General features: G+C 33.0%; 3 protein-coding genes and 1 long non-coding RNA gene across 4 annotated transcripts; 1 reads left to right on the forward strand and 3 right to left on the reverse strand.

Annotated features, from left to right (window-relative positions):
- Positions 1-2,119: 2,119 nt before the first annotated feature.
- LOC118037706 (subtilisin-like protease SBT5.4) lies at positions 2,120-3,416 on the forward strand. Its single transcript, XM_073412020.1, has 3 exons — positions 2,120-2,319; positions 2,399-2,612; positions 2,709-3,416. Exons 1-3 carry the CDS (start codon positions 2,266-2,268, stop codon positions 3,245-3,247), a joined length of 807 nt encoding a protein of 268 aa, XP_073268121.1. The 5' UTR covers positions 2,120-2,265; the 3' UTR covers positions 3,248-3,416.
- Positions 3,417-7,871: 4,455 nt separating this feature from the next.
- On the reverse strand, positions 7,872-9,843 carry LOC118037707 (cuscuta receptor 1-like). Its single transcript, XM_035043782.2, has 2 exons — positions 9,709-9,843; positions 7,872-9,616 (listed from the first exon to the last, which is right to left on the reverse strand). Exons 1-2 carry the CDS (start codon positions 9,773-9,775, stop codon positions 7,872-7,874), a joined length of 1,812 nt encoding a protein of 603 aa, XP_034899673.1. The 5' UTR covers positions 9,776-9,843.
- Positions 9,844-10,143: 300 nt separating this feature from the next.
- LOC118037720 (uncharacterized) lies at positions 10,144-11,513 on the reverse strand. Its single transcript, XR_004685658.2, has 5 exons — positions 11,400-11,513; positions 11,161-11,307; positions 10,936-11,076; positions 10,648-10,710; positions 10,144-10,564 (listed from the first exon to the last, which is right to left on the reverse strand). It is a non-coding gene; the product is annotated as an uncharacterized lncRNA (long non-coding RNA).
- A 620-nt stretch (positions 11,514-12,133) lies between these two features.
- LOC140955348 (cuscuta receptor 1-like) lies at positions 12,134-12,505 on the reverse strand. The gene has a single exon (XM_073407844.1). The coding sequence runs from the start codon at positions 12,503-12,505 to the stop codon at positions 12,134-12,136; it is 372 nt and encodes a 123-aa protein (XP_073263945.1).
- Positions 12,506-14,420: the final 1,915 nt, after the last annotated feature.

The following is a 14,420-nucleotide window of genomic DNA, read 5'->3' on the forward strand; positions in this document are numbered from 1 at the left end:
TAACAAAATAATGGAATCACATCAACTAAAAATTCAAGATGCAATTGAGAAATCTGAAGGAGAAAACTAAGAATCTACCAAAATCTGACCAAGTCGTTTCACAGGTGGCTTCAAGATAAAATAAAAGGAATCACGTCAACATCAGTAGTGGTTTCAATCAAACACCTCAGAGGCAGGTAATTTCCCACAGCAATAAAAGAACTATCTCACCCAATAATTTAAGTTATTAGGTGAGATCATAGGATATGATTTATATTATTCTCTAACACACCCCTTCAAGTAAAAGCTATTTGGGCTTGAAACTTGCACAGACCCATATTATCTTGTGCTTAATTTTTATCAAATAAATAGGGATAGTGAGATTCAAACTCTTGACCATTTGGTCATCAAGGCTCTGATATCATGTCAAAGAACCATCTCAACCTAATAGCTTAAGCTATTAGATAAGGTCCTAAGATATGAGTTATATTATTCTCTAACACATAAAGAAATTGCTTTTTACATCCTCAGCATGGTTGTTCTTCCTCTATTTCTATTTTTAAAAACTAAAAACATATCTGAATAAAAATATAATACAAAGAAATTGTTTCTAGAATTGTATATTTTTAAAATAAAAAACATATAAAAACATATTTTCTTTATCTTTACTATTTTTTTATTTTATATCACGATAATCAAATGTTGCCTAATTAAAAGAGCACCAAATCATGATAAAAATTGCTCCCTTTTTAATCTAGTTTTTTTTTTTTGTTAAATTGATAATTTTGATAAATAACACATTTATTTTAGTTAAAAAAAAAAAAAACTTATTAGTAGAGAGGCATTGGAGCTGGTTTTAATTACTTCAATAAATAACACACTAATTTACTTTTTGATTGATAGGAAATGGCAGCTGGTTCTTAATATTCTTGCTGATAGCCTTGCAAGAGTAATGAGTGTGTTTTTTCTTCACATTCCTCAATTTTTTTTTGTGTATTATTTTTATTTACTGGTTTCTTGTGAAGAAATTGAAACCTCAATCGCTTCAATATATCTTAAACATTTCCATTAATTAATCGGTGGTTGCATTCTTCTTCTTCTTCTTTTTTTCTTATGATAATTGAGAACTATATTAAAATATTAAAATTAAGGCATGATTTTCTAGACGTGATTTCCATAAAGATAGTAGGGAGGGCTCTGTATCAATCATCTTCATGGAAAGTGAGCTGACCAACGTTAACTTTTTATTCATGTTTTTCCACAAAAGACTTTGACTTGGGGTCAAGTTTTCCACAAAAGGCGTGATTTCAATTTTTTCTTACAATGTTAGCAAAATCACTTTAATTATTCTTTCAATATTCCCGTACGTGTGATTCACTGCTTGGTGATTCGAAAGTCACCTATTTAAACTTTAGTACGTTAGACAACTAAATTTACTCTTTCACTCGGTATTTATTATATATTCAATTCGTTTATAAAATAATGATGTAGAGTTAACCCATAGAACGGGTTGTTTTAGATGGCGATTGTTACAAACTAAAATTTCAAGACGAAATTGAGAAATTTGAAGGAGCAAACTAAGAATTTACCAAAATCTGAGCAAGTGGTTTCTAGATAAAATAAAGAAATCACATCAACATCACTAGTGATTTCTAAATAAGCATAACCCATAGAACGGGTTGTTCTTCTACTTATCAGATTCATTTATATCATAAAATAAAATTATAACAGTAATGAAATGAAATTGGATTTGAAAATTCTCCAAAACTTGGCAACGCATGATGTGTAACAGACCCATAGAACGGGAGTGAGTTACAAATGACCCAGAACTCTTGCCAAAAATTTTAGTCTCAAGAAGGTATGGACATTTTCCATGGATTCGACCTTGATGATTGTACATAGAATTTATTGGATTTGAAGCAAATGGAGCACCTACCCTCAATTCGCTTCAGAAGAAGGCAAACTTTGGTGAAGGTGTAATCATTGCAAATCTTGATACCGGTAAGGTTCTGTCCATGAAGCTCCAAGGGAAAAATCTTAACAATGTTCATATTGGTTCTTTGCCAATTGCAATACCCTCTTACATTTTTTGGCTGCGTACTATCACTATAGGTGTATGGCCAGAATCCAAGAGCTTTAATGACGAGGGAATGGGCCCTGTGCCATCAAGATGGAAGGGAACTTGTCAGGAGACTTACACGTGTTCTTTATGCACATTGAAATAGAAATCCTACAGCATCAATTAGTCCAGTAAACACAGATATAGGAGTCGTCCCGAATCCTGTGATGGCTGCATTCTCATCAAGGGGACCGAGTTTAATTGAGCCAGCAATACTTAAGGTTGGTTCAATTGTACGATCTCTTGTCATTCATCGCTCTCGATATGAACTATCCGTTATTTTCCAATTCTCTCTTGCAGCCGGATGTCACTGCACCTGGGGTTGATGTAATCGCTGCTTACACTGAAGCTATAGGGCCGTCTGAACTACCTTTTGACAAGCGTCGGACACCTTACATCACCATGTCCGGCACTTCAATGTCATGCCCTCATGTTTCCGGCATTGTCGGCCTCCTTAAAGCTATCCATCCAGATTGGAGTCCAGCTGCTATTAAATCTGCAATCATGACAACAGGTGCATGCTTTTGATCAATTTAAACTGGCAAAAGTCTGCAGCGTGTTGTTATAGCCCTGCTAATTGGACCGAATTCGTGTTTTTTTATCTGCGCAGCAAAAACAAAATCTAACTCCAAGAAGAGAATACTCGATGCTGATGGCCAACCTGCGACACCATTTGCATACGGTGCAGGACATGTGAATCCAAATCTTGCAGCAGATCCTGGCCTAGTTTATGACACCAACGTGATTGATTACCTTAACTTCTTATGTGCCCATGGCTATAACAGTACCTTCATAATAGAATTCTCAGGTGTGCCGTATAAATGTCCTGAGAATGCTAGCTTGGCTGAGTTCAACTATCCTTCAATCACAGTACCCGATCTTAATGGCCCGGTAACTGTCACTCGCCGAGTGAAGAACGTAGGGGCTCCGGGCACATACACCGTCAAAGTCAAGGCACCACCTAAGGTTTCAGTGGTTGTTGAACCTTCAAGCTTGGAATTCAAGAAAGCCGGTGAAGAGAAGATTTTCAAGGTTACTTTCAAGCCTGTAGTGAATGGAATGCCGAAAGACTACACCTTTGGGCACCTTACGTGGTCAGATAGCAACGGCCACCGTGTCAAGAGTCCTCTTGTGGTGAAGCATGCGTAGATGTTCTTTGTAGATGACAATTTCAGTACACGCAACTGTGCTTTCATCTATAATCTTCCCTCTGATTCAATTCAATTTTTTTCACTCCATTACTTCTCTTGTTAATTTTCCCATACCATGAATTAACAACATCCTAAAAGGAGTGGGGGGAGTATTGTTCACCTGCACACACTCATGGGCACAAAAGATTTTCTGTGCCCATGAGTTTTATTTTTTTCCGTCCCTTTTCTTCTTCTTTTTCTTTTTTATTTTGCCTTTTAGAGGCTTAATTGAAGTTTAATTTAACTAAAATTATTAAGAAATAAAAAAGACTAAAAGACATAGAACCAAATTAATGAAACACGCAGATGAGTTGGGTGATGTTTTAAAACTTCTCGGTAAAATGGTTAACTTAGTTATCATACTTTCCAAATTATAAAAATTAATTCCCTTTAATTTTCAATGATTTAGAAAAAAAATATCACTTTTTTTCCATAACATTATATTTTTTTATTTTTTTAGTTCTAGGTTCGAGAGAGAAAAAAGAGTCATTGCATTCTAGCGGTAGAGAAAAAATTATTATTGATATCGATTTCGACCATCAAAACAGTCCATCATGATGTCAGCGGGTTTTATTTGGTGAGAAGAGCTCCACTTAGGTGTTTTTTTCACCTTCAAATTACCTACAAAAAATATTTGAGCTTGAAATTTTGTTTTGAGTTAATTTCAAATTTTTGAACAGTCTTTTGGATTTTTTAGGCTATAATTAAGTTTATCTAGATGTCTAGGATGTTTGAGTGTTTTTAAGATGTTTGTGTCAAAACAATTGATTGAAAAATGAGCTTGTGAGACCTAGCAACGTCTAGCTTTTTTTATTCTAATTTTGATTTTTTTAATTGATGCCTTTTTTAATATGCATTTTTTTAAAATAATGTTTTGATTTATATTTAAATTAATACATATTCTCTTTGATTTTTTATTTTTTTTATTTAGCATTTTTTAAATAATGGTTATTTTTTAATTATTTTGTATGCATTTAATTTTTGAAGATATTATTCCAATTCATTTATAAAAAATATTTTATGTTTTATATAAATGAAATTTATTTTTAAAAATAAAAATATATTTATTTTTTAATGATATGTTTAATATGTGCACCCTTACATAATATTTTTTTTTCTTTTTATTTTATTAAACACAATCAGGTCAAAGTCTCATGCTATCAGGGTAAATATCTTCATTTACATATCTCTTTTGATTTTTTGAATTTCATCTTTATTTATTATTAATGATTTTTTTATTTAAATAGATGCATGTATAGACTTTTTAATTTATACTTAAAAAAATTATGTAAAAAACCACATCAGAAAAGCTTTTATATTTTTTTTATTGGAAAACAAATATCTCATCTGCGACAGAGCATTGGTTAACTAGCTAATACAAACTAGAGGAGATCCTTTAAGACCTAGTTATAAGACTCAGTCTGACGTGAAGGTCAACCTAATAACATACAAGCCCGGGACCAACCCAAGCTGAGTTAATGAAAAACAAGGTTTTTTTATTGAATACAACATCATTTCAAGCTTTTGTTTTTAACAAATTAAAAGAAATCAGATCAGATCTTATAACTATACAATTAGATTTATTTTTATATCATATTTGGATGATGGTGCTTAGTTTTTAACTCAAGGAAAAGATGGTGACATTTCTGATGATGAAGGAATGGGCCCTGTGCCATCGAGATGGAAGGGTATTTTTTGGTTGCATACCATCTATCGACCGCTGGTTGTAGCTTTGTTCCTGGAGAAAATGTTTTTGGTGTTGGGAACGGAACTGCTCGAATCTACGAATATCAGAATTCAGGAATGTAGAATATCTACATGGTGTGAAATCACTAGGTTTGTCTCATTAGTTATTTGCATGAAATCGCAAGAAGGTTGCCGGGAAAATCATACTATGCCTTTGAGGGCTTGGCGGCACGGTGTCAGGTTAGGACCATGAGGCTGAGCTTGCTGGTTCTGTTGGGATGATATTTGAAAATGTTAGAGAACATGGGAATGAACTTTTAACCTATCCTCAAGTGCTCCCTGCCGCCCACATCGATCTCACTGATGGCGAGGCTGCCATTGCCGTCATCATCTCCGCCAAGTAAGGACTCCTCCATCCCTTTCACTTGCTCCCTTTCTAAAAAATCTTATGCGTGCTCTTTATGCTTATTGAAACAGAAAACCTCCAGCATCAATTAGTCCTGGAAATACAGATTTGGGAGTGAATTCAAATCCAGCAATGGCCAAATTCTCATCAAGGGGGCCTAATTCCATTGAGCCAGCAATACTTCACGAAACTGCTCGAATCTGCTGCAAGGTTGCAACCAAACCTTGCAGCAGATCCTGGTTTGGTTGAGCCTAAAATCTCGACATTCATTCAAGTTTTCCTGCTTGTTTTTCCACATTATGAATATAAATCCGACATTCATGTCTGTGGAAAAGCTGGAGTTGTTTCTGAATCTATTCCAGAAGGCTGCCTGCATCGTACTGGATTTAGCTGGAAGTGAAGGAGTGGACAAATCAGAAGCTGTTGGACCAATCAATCTTTTCCTTTGAAGTAGTTTTCCTTGAGAAGGAACGATAAAAACATTGAAAAGTAACATTTTGGAGCTTGCTCATGAATTTCATGCTGGTGGCAGCTTACATCATCATTCGGAGAAATATATACCAATTTCTGAATGAGGAGATGAAGAGAGAAGGTTACATTCCAAATATCGGTTGCATATAGAGGTGGAAAAGTTGAAAACTCGGTGGCCTCCTTCAGCCATTGAGCAGTGCATTCGGAGGGATTGTATCTTCTGGTTGATGACTACAGCCAAAATGTTGAATGATAAGTTGTGTTCTTAAGAGCTTGAGCAAGGATCTCTATCTTGCTGATAGAAATGTATAGTTTACCCTCGCATGAGTATGTTTCTGTAGAATGAAAATGGTTGTTGGATTGGTACATGCATTTGCTGTAAAATAATGCAAGTTCATTGCGGAAAGAATGCTAAAACTTTTTTTTTTTTTCTTTCAGAACTTAAGGAGGGAATATTGGTGGATTGAAATAAAATGCACTTGACACCTTTTAAGTTTTTAAGGGATGCCATAAATCATCATTTTCAATAGTACTCTAAGCCATAATGTTGTTTAGTTTCTGAACAGACTTCACTTGGAATCTGACAAAACCCAATCTACGATTAGAACTTGTGCAGAAAGTGCCTCATAACGCGACTCCATATCTATTTGTCTTTCCCTAGTGGGACCTTGTAATTTCAATAGTTGATGTAAATGCAGTGTAAAATGTTTTTAGGCCTTCATTGTAGTTTCCGCTTGGAAACTAGTTTCTATAAAAAATAAATTTGTTAAAGGTGAATTATTTTATTTTTGTTTTAATTATTATTTTTTAAGTTTATCTAATATATATTAAACGTTAAATGTAATTATAATACAATATGGATGAGCCCTTAATTAGACCCATCCAAAGCTAGCATTTTCATCGGTTCCAATAACATGATATTTTGTTGACAATCTTAAGAATTGAGTTATATACATTTAAATGCAGTGTACTCCATATTGTACTTGTTATGATCCTTGTTAAATCTTAAGAATTGAGTTATATAGCATTAGGGAGACTTCATTACAATCCTTAGCAATGATTGTGGAGAAGTGAAAAATTAATAGCATTCCTAGTGAAGTCCCAAGTGTTCTTGAATCAAAGCTCCAGGTTAATTTGTTCTCTCAACATGCAGCCTTGTACAAGATTAATAAAGGAAAATATAGTGAAAGACTTCATTATATTTTCCTTTATTAATCTTGTACCAAGAAAACTGGAAAAAGGGCTGTGTTTTCCATGTTTGAAACCACTTTCTTGGAAAGTGGTTTCTCGTAGTGTATCAAATATAGGAAAGTTGTTTATAGGAAAGTGGTTTTCATGAAACAAATAAGGCCAGTTTAGTTTTTTAATGCTCCCTTGTTTGCTTTCTGAACTTTCTTCTTGCTGTGGCAATTGCAGCTGGAAATATGATAAAGCTAAAGGACATGCTAAGAAGAGAAGAAATGCATTTTCATTTGTCAGTGTTTTAAGCGAGTGGAAGTGGAGGTAATTAAAGATTCTAACAAGAGACTTAACTTTATTTTCATATATTCTTTCACCAGATATTTGTCATTTGTCAGTCTAATTGGGTCTGTTATTCTTGTAATTCTCATTTTCTAGTTTTTTTTTAGAGGGAGTTTAATTTTTTTTTTTTTTTACCTTCAGGTGAAAGCTAATCATATCAAATACAAGGTTTTCTAGTATTCTGTACATCACTTTTGGAACATATTTTTTGAATAAATTTGAATTGATATTTGTGTTGTAATGTATTCCCTTTAATATTAAATATTTTTGGATATTCATGTTGTAAATTTGAATTGACCATCCGTAAATATCAAGTAATAATGTAATATACAAGGGAAGTAAAAACTCATGGAATTGAAAAGCCCTCGCTAGATAAAAACCCACAAAACCGAATGGAACTGTATAAATTAATACAGCATCGCTTGAGCATGCCTTTAAACTTGTTTAAATCTTAAAACTAGAATACACAACGATGCACCAAGTCTTGGTACCATCAAGGCTATGAAAACCCAAACTTTGATAAAATAGGAAGGTTGTCCACTAGAAAATAATAGCAATTGTTGATGCTCACCTCAACAAAGTGAAACCATGCTCGTCGCCAATATGGATTTATATGCAAAATTGCACCTATCACCAGCAGCACCATGATGTATGCAACCCAAAAGGTCACATAGAAAACCTCCATATCCATGAAGCCACCATTATCTTCATTGTTCGTTGAAGTTGGTGTTGGTGATGGTGGCATAGCCGCACCACATATTTTGGGTAGCGGTTCTCCACAAAGAAAATAGTTGTCTTTATAGCAGCTCGCCTCAAACGTGGCAAATTGTGCAACTCTCGCAGGAGTCTTACCGGACAAATTATTGTGAGCCACACTAAAAACTTCTATAGAAAATAGTTCAGTAAGTCGAGGTGGGATTTCTCCATCCAGTTTGTTGAAGGAAAGATCCAAGCTCTCTATTTCCTTTAAGTTTGAAAATGTTGGTGGAATTGGTCCGGTCAAACTGTTGTGCGAAAGGTTCAATGCCTTGATCATACTGAGGTTTCCAATTTCAGGAGGAATCTTCCCGGTGAAATTGTTGCATGAGAAATCAATTCCTATGAAGTACCACATATTGATGCCTCTATAAGAAAGGGATACATTCTTTGTTGTAAACTCGAAGGATTGTTGTGAATCATAAGAATTGTATAAATATGTGAAAGGATTAGTAGATATCATCCAAGAGAGGATGCTACCAGAAAGGTGATTATGAGAAAGATCAATCAAGGTTAATTGGTCCAACCTGGATAATTGAATTGGGATTTCACCTTCAAGATTGTTATAACTCAAGAGTAGAAATCTCAAGTTAGATAGCCTGCCAATCCATTCTGGAATTGTACTAGTTAAATTATTATGGGAAAGATCCAATGCCACTATCTTAGCGGGGTTATAAAATGCCATTGTGATCGGTCCTTGCAACTTATTTCTAGACAAATAAACAGATTTCAAACTTGAAGAAGTGCCGAATCTAGGTGGTAAATGACCGGAGAAATTGTTCCCTGATAAGTCCAAGAATTCAAGAGAAGACATATTCCCTATCCATTCAGAGATTTGACCTTGCAAATTGTTGTTGGACAGGTCTAATATTTGCATCCAGGTAATGTTACCCAACGAAAAAGGAATGCTTCCACTGAAACCATTGTCAGACATAAGTAAAACCGCTAACCCTGGCAAACGAGCTCCGATTTCTGAAGGTATTTGGCCTTGGAAATGATTCATGGATATACTTAGGGATGACAAATTCACATGAGAATTCTTTGGCAACAAGAATGGACCCGAAAGAGAACAGTTTTCTAAATAAAGCACTCGTAGGTATGTGTTGTTCTCAATCAACCAATTTGAAAACTCTCCCTTTATTTGGATGTTTGCAAGGTTCAAATATTGCAGGCTAAACTGATGGTAAAAGAACTTGGGTAATGCACCCGCATCTTGTCCACGACCTCTTAAAGAGAGGGACTCTAACTGGACCTTTGGGCTCAGATTATGATCATCTTCTTCTGCGAATATTTCATTACCCGACCCATCAAAAGACTTGAGTTTTGAAAGGTTGTATAATGGGCTCAATGACATAGGAATCTTCAAGTTGTTGGAAGAGAGATCTAGTCGTTGAAGGGAAGTTAGATTCGCCAGACACGGAGGCAAGAAACCATTAAGATCATTGTCATGCATATTCAGCTCTTGGAGATGATTTAAGTCACATAGGCCTGGTTACATTATAATATAGAGAAAATTAAAACTTTGAGTGTCTAATAGAAAATACATAACCTAGAGAGAGAATAAGAGTCATCAACCTTACCTTGAGCTCTAGGTATTTGGCCATCTAGTTTGCAGCCCACCAAATCCAAAGTTTTGAGAGAGGTCATTGTTCCGATGGATTGTAAGATGTTATTATCAAGAGTATTGGAACTCAAATCTAAGTATTCCAAGTTCTTGAGATTACTAAAGCCTGCTATAATCAATTAAACAAGAAATTATAATCGCGTAGAAGGAATTAATTATAAAGGCAATGAAAGAGCAAGAGTAATCAATGCTCTGTCGCAGATGAGAGGTCAAAAAAAATGAAAAACATCAGTTAAGTGTAGAAATTGTATTGTCCATTTAATAGAAGGTTTTTTTATACATCTGACCCAAAAATAGAAATACACCATTGTTAATTTATTCTCCTCCTAAAAATAGCACTCTCTATATATGAAGTTACCTTTTCATTAAAGAAATTATTGTTTTTTATGGTATCATTTTATTTACATTACATTGAAATAGTGTTGAGAGAGAGGGGGGGCAAAATTAAATTGAAATATTATTTATATTAAATGGATTGTAGAATTTTAAAATAATAAAGATTTCAATTGAGTTAATTTCTAAATTTGAGATTTAATTGTCTCTAAGACTTGTTTAGTAGGTTGCTAAAACATAAAAGATGAAATCTATAAAGACACCTAATTGTAGCAGGGATAGAAAGAAATAAAATGATCAATGATAAGTAATAGTGGAGTTGAAATTTGTTAATTTACCTTTAGAAGGAAAAGTGACATGAAGTTCTTGTAATGATAGAATTTTTAGAGAAGGCAGTGCTCCAAGGCTTTGAAGAGAGTGTTCATCTAGAGAACAACCGTCCAGATACAACTCTTCCAAGGAGCTTAAATTTTGCAACTCTGTTTATTCAAAAGTAGCAAATTGTATTTTTCAATTAAACCCAAATATATGAACATCACTATATATAATTACTTACTCTCACCTAATATTCTTCCTCTAAAATCATTGCCTTCCAGGTGAAGTGTCGTGAGGTTTGGGAATGATCCTAATAAACGAAGAATACTCAAGTTAAAAATATTATAATTTCATCAAACCACTAATATGATATATTACACTATTATTTTTTTCATATTTTGTTTTGCTTTCCCTTGTTTAGAAAATGCCATATTTTTTTAAAATAAAAAGAAATTATAATGATTCCAATTGAGTTAATTTCCTAATTTGAATAGTCAATGAAAAGTAATAGTGGAGTTGAAATTTGTTGATTTACCTATAAAAGGTACAGTGCCATTGAGATTTTGCAATGACAGTTGTTCTAGAGAAGTCAGTGCTCCAAAGCTTTGAAGGGAGTGTTCATCTAGAGAACAACCTTCCATATACAAACTTTTCAAGGAGCTCAAATTTTGCAACTCTGTTTGTTCAAAAGTAGCAAATTAAATTTTTCAATTAAACCCAAATATATAAACATCACTATATATGTACTATAAGTACTTACCGTCACCTAATATTCTTCCTCTAAAATCATTGGATTCCAAATAAAGTGTTGTGAGGTTTGGGAATGCTCCTAATGGTTGTAGTAACTGGAAGCTACTTCCATAAGTTGTGATATTATCCAGCCGTAGAGTTCTCAAGTTGCTTGGACCTGCAAGTTAGTTAGGGAATAAACAAGAATAATTAATATCATCTTCATGATGCTACCAGCCATGTAGGTAATGTGAATGTGTTACTAATTACCTCTTGAGGCTACCAATTTGTTAATATTGTTGCCGCTTAGATCCAAGTACTCCAAGCTGCTCAAAGATTCTTGATATTTATATATAAAAAATAAATGAATACAATACTCATTAATTGTGTTTTTTGAAATTAAATGTAACATATAATCGTGTTAATTAAATTTAATATTTATAAAAAAAAATAATATATAAAAAAACTAACCTTTCAAGTCTGTTAACCCTTCCAGTCTATTATATTCTAAATATAGTGATTTAAGAGACGGAAGTCCCTCCACAAATGATAGAATATTGTTATGGAAACGATTATATCCCAAGTCAAGGTACTTCAAATTGCTCAATTTATGTAACTCATGACCACCTATATAAACAAATAAAGAATAAATTAATTAATACTTCATGTAAAGAACATAAAAAAGATATCATTGGAGTAACTTAATTATTATTGATCAAGAGGCATGTAATTGGTACGGTGACTTTATGTAAAGAGGTTGAGGCGGTGAAAGTGAAAGAAAGAGCAGTAATGATGGCAGTGAAAGTAAGAGGAATAATTGTTACAGTGATGATGTCATGATTATAATATGTTGTGGTGGTATGATTATATTAATAATGTAAGGAATTAAACAACTCCTTTTTACTAAATATGCTTTCTATTTTCTTCCAAAATGATACTAATTAAACAACACTTTATTTGATTAATTCTAAAAAAATAAAACTAATATAAATATTTTGTAATACTTAAGAGAGCAAACCTTTGTTCTCAACCCAACCGGCTATGCTATTATTCCACAAGTCGAGAACGTTGAGTTGTTGGAAAGGAAGAAACAAGGAGGCATTGAAGTACCAATCTCCCAGCTCCTGGTTCCTTACGCTCCCAAGTAAGAGTTCGATGACTCGACCTGTACTGCTGTTGCAGACAATACCTTCCCAAGAACAACAGTGGACGTCAGCTTTCATCCAGGAGGGAAGGGAGGTGCCATTGGGATAGTTAAGAGAATCTTTGAGGTGCAACAGAGCGATCCTCTCTTCCTCCAAGCAGCCAAGAGCCACCCATCCTTGCAGGGAAACCGTTATCACTAACACCGTCAACACCTGAAGGAACAGCCCCATCTTAATAAATATCAACTATTACAATATTAATTGTTGCAAATGGCAGCGAGGAGGTTCAGGCTTTTATAGAGGACTTCACGGACCCATGCCGTGCAAAAAACTGCAAAGCTAGTTGTTTTAAAGAATTCCATAACTTAATGAAAACAATATATCTCAGTAATCTCAATATTTGTGCATTTACCACGTAAGAGGTTATATTACTAACTCTTCAGCAACATTAAGTAAAAGAAATGTTCATCATTCTTATAGCACTCAACATTTTCCATTTTAATTTTAACAAAGTTCAATACGAATCTTTCCTGATTGATTTCATGCACTTTTTTTTTCCTACTAAACACCAGCATTTTAATATAGTTTTTCTTATAAACATTATTTTTTAAAAAAAGTTTTTACAAACTAAAAGGTTGTTTGAGAAAAAATATTGATACCATGTTTTTTTTATTTAATAATTTTTTTATTTCAAATAATTTTTATTTTTTTATTGTTATAATATATTGATGTTAAAAATAATTTTAAAAATGATTTTTTTTATTTTAATACATAATTCATAATATCTCAATTGATTCATTTAACATTTATCTTTAATATATATAATTTCTTTTTTTATATAATAATTTTAATCTGAATATCTTTTAGGAAAAAATGCATGATGAAAATGTTCACTCGGACCCAACTTATGGAAAAATGCATGATGACACCATCCAACAGACCCATCTCGTGGGAAAAAAAAAAAAAGAAGCAGGATGGCACAGGACGGCAATGTCCTCTTCATCCCGATTTTATGATAATTTAAGTGAATAGAATTTTAGGATTTCTATAAGAATTAATTCTCTCAAATTTTGTCATATTTCCAGTTTTTTTATTATTATTATTACTTGGGCTTTCCTTTCTTACATTTTAATATGTTTTGGATGAGAATGAAATATTTTATATAAACTTTAAAAACAGGGTCCATTAATGGAAAAATGGTTGATGGAAATGGTCTAACGGGCCCACCTCTTGTTAAAAATGGAGAAAAAAATGCCAACATAGCTGGCTAGCATGATGGAAAAATCCAGACCCATATACAATATATGATTTTATAATAATTTCATGCGATAATAACATGAAGGATTTTTTTCAATCAAATAAAAAAATTTATTTATTTATCAAAAAATTATTATGAATTTAATATTTTCAATATGTATTTTGAAATATACCACATGAAATGTTTAAATATTTGCAATATGTATTTAGAATTTAATATTAATAATTATATCTTCCTAACACAAGTTTACTTTAATCAATAAAAACTGGTATACCTTTTGTTTTTTCATCCCTCCCCCTCCCTTTTGATCTTTCTTCTTCTTTTTTCGGCTTTGTCATTCTTTCTTTCTCTTTCTATCTTCCATCTCTCAATCCATCAAAATTCATATTACATAGCAATTATAATAAAGTATTTAATTACATTTCCACCTACCCATATCATATCATGGAAAAAATACAGATAGCATTAATAGTCTCACATACCCATCTTTTATAGCAAAATAGCTGGCTAGCATTAACCTTTCATTCAATATTTTTCCACAAAAGACTTTGACTTGGAGTCAACTTTTCACTTCATTACACTTTTATGGAATTCAATTTTATTTAACTAAAATCCAGTTCAGCTTGACTGCATGTTCATCCATGATGTAGCCCGATCAAATGGATTCACTCAATTGTCTCTGTAGGTTTACATACCTTATTTTTCAGGCATGAAGAGATATAATTATCAAAATTATATATTTTAATACTATAATTCAAAAAATTATTTTCCTTCTTTCTATATATTTTATTTATGTTATCAAAACCCTGAAATATCTAAGATTTTCATTCGAAATTCTTTCGGAAACCAATTTCATTTTTACCGAAATCATTTTTTGTCTCGCACTTG

The sequence above is a fragment of the Populus alba genome, chromosome 1 (assembly GCF_005239225.2).
Source record: "Populus alba chromosome 1, ASM523922v2, whole genome shotgun sequence".
Taxonomy (NCBI): Eukaryota; Viridiplantae; Streptophyta; class Magnoliopsida; order Malpighiales; family Salicaceae; genus Populus; species Populus alba.

Coding starts and splice junctions, on each gene's coding strand:
- LOC118037707 (XM_035043782.2), bottom strand. CDS start 9,775: ATGACCTCTCTCAAAACTTTGGATTTGGTGGGCTGCAAACTAGATGGC. Junction 9,617..9,708: donor CCAAATACCTAGAGCTCAAG/GTAAGGTTGATG, acceptor TAATGTAACCAG/GCCTATGTGACTTAAATCAT.
- LOC118037706 (XM_073412020.1), top strand. CDS start 2,266: ATGGCTGCATTCTCATCAAGGGGACCGAGTTTAATTGAGCCAGCAATA. Junction 2,320..2,398: donor TTGAGCCAGCAATACTTAAG/GTTGGTTCAATT, acceptor TCTCTCTTGCAG/CCGGATGTCACTGCACCTGG. Junction 2,613..2,708: donor ATCTGCAATCATGACAACAG/GTGCATGCTTTT, acceptor TTATCTGCGCAG/CAAAAACAAAATCTAACTCC.
- LOC140955348 (XM_073407844.1), bottom strand. CDS start 12,505: ATGGGGCTGTTCCTTCAGGTGTTGACGGTGTTAGTGATAACGGTTTCC.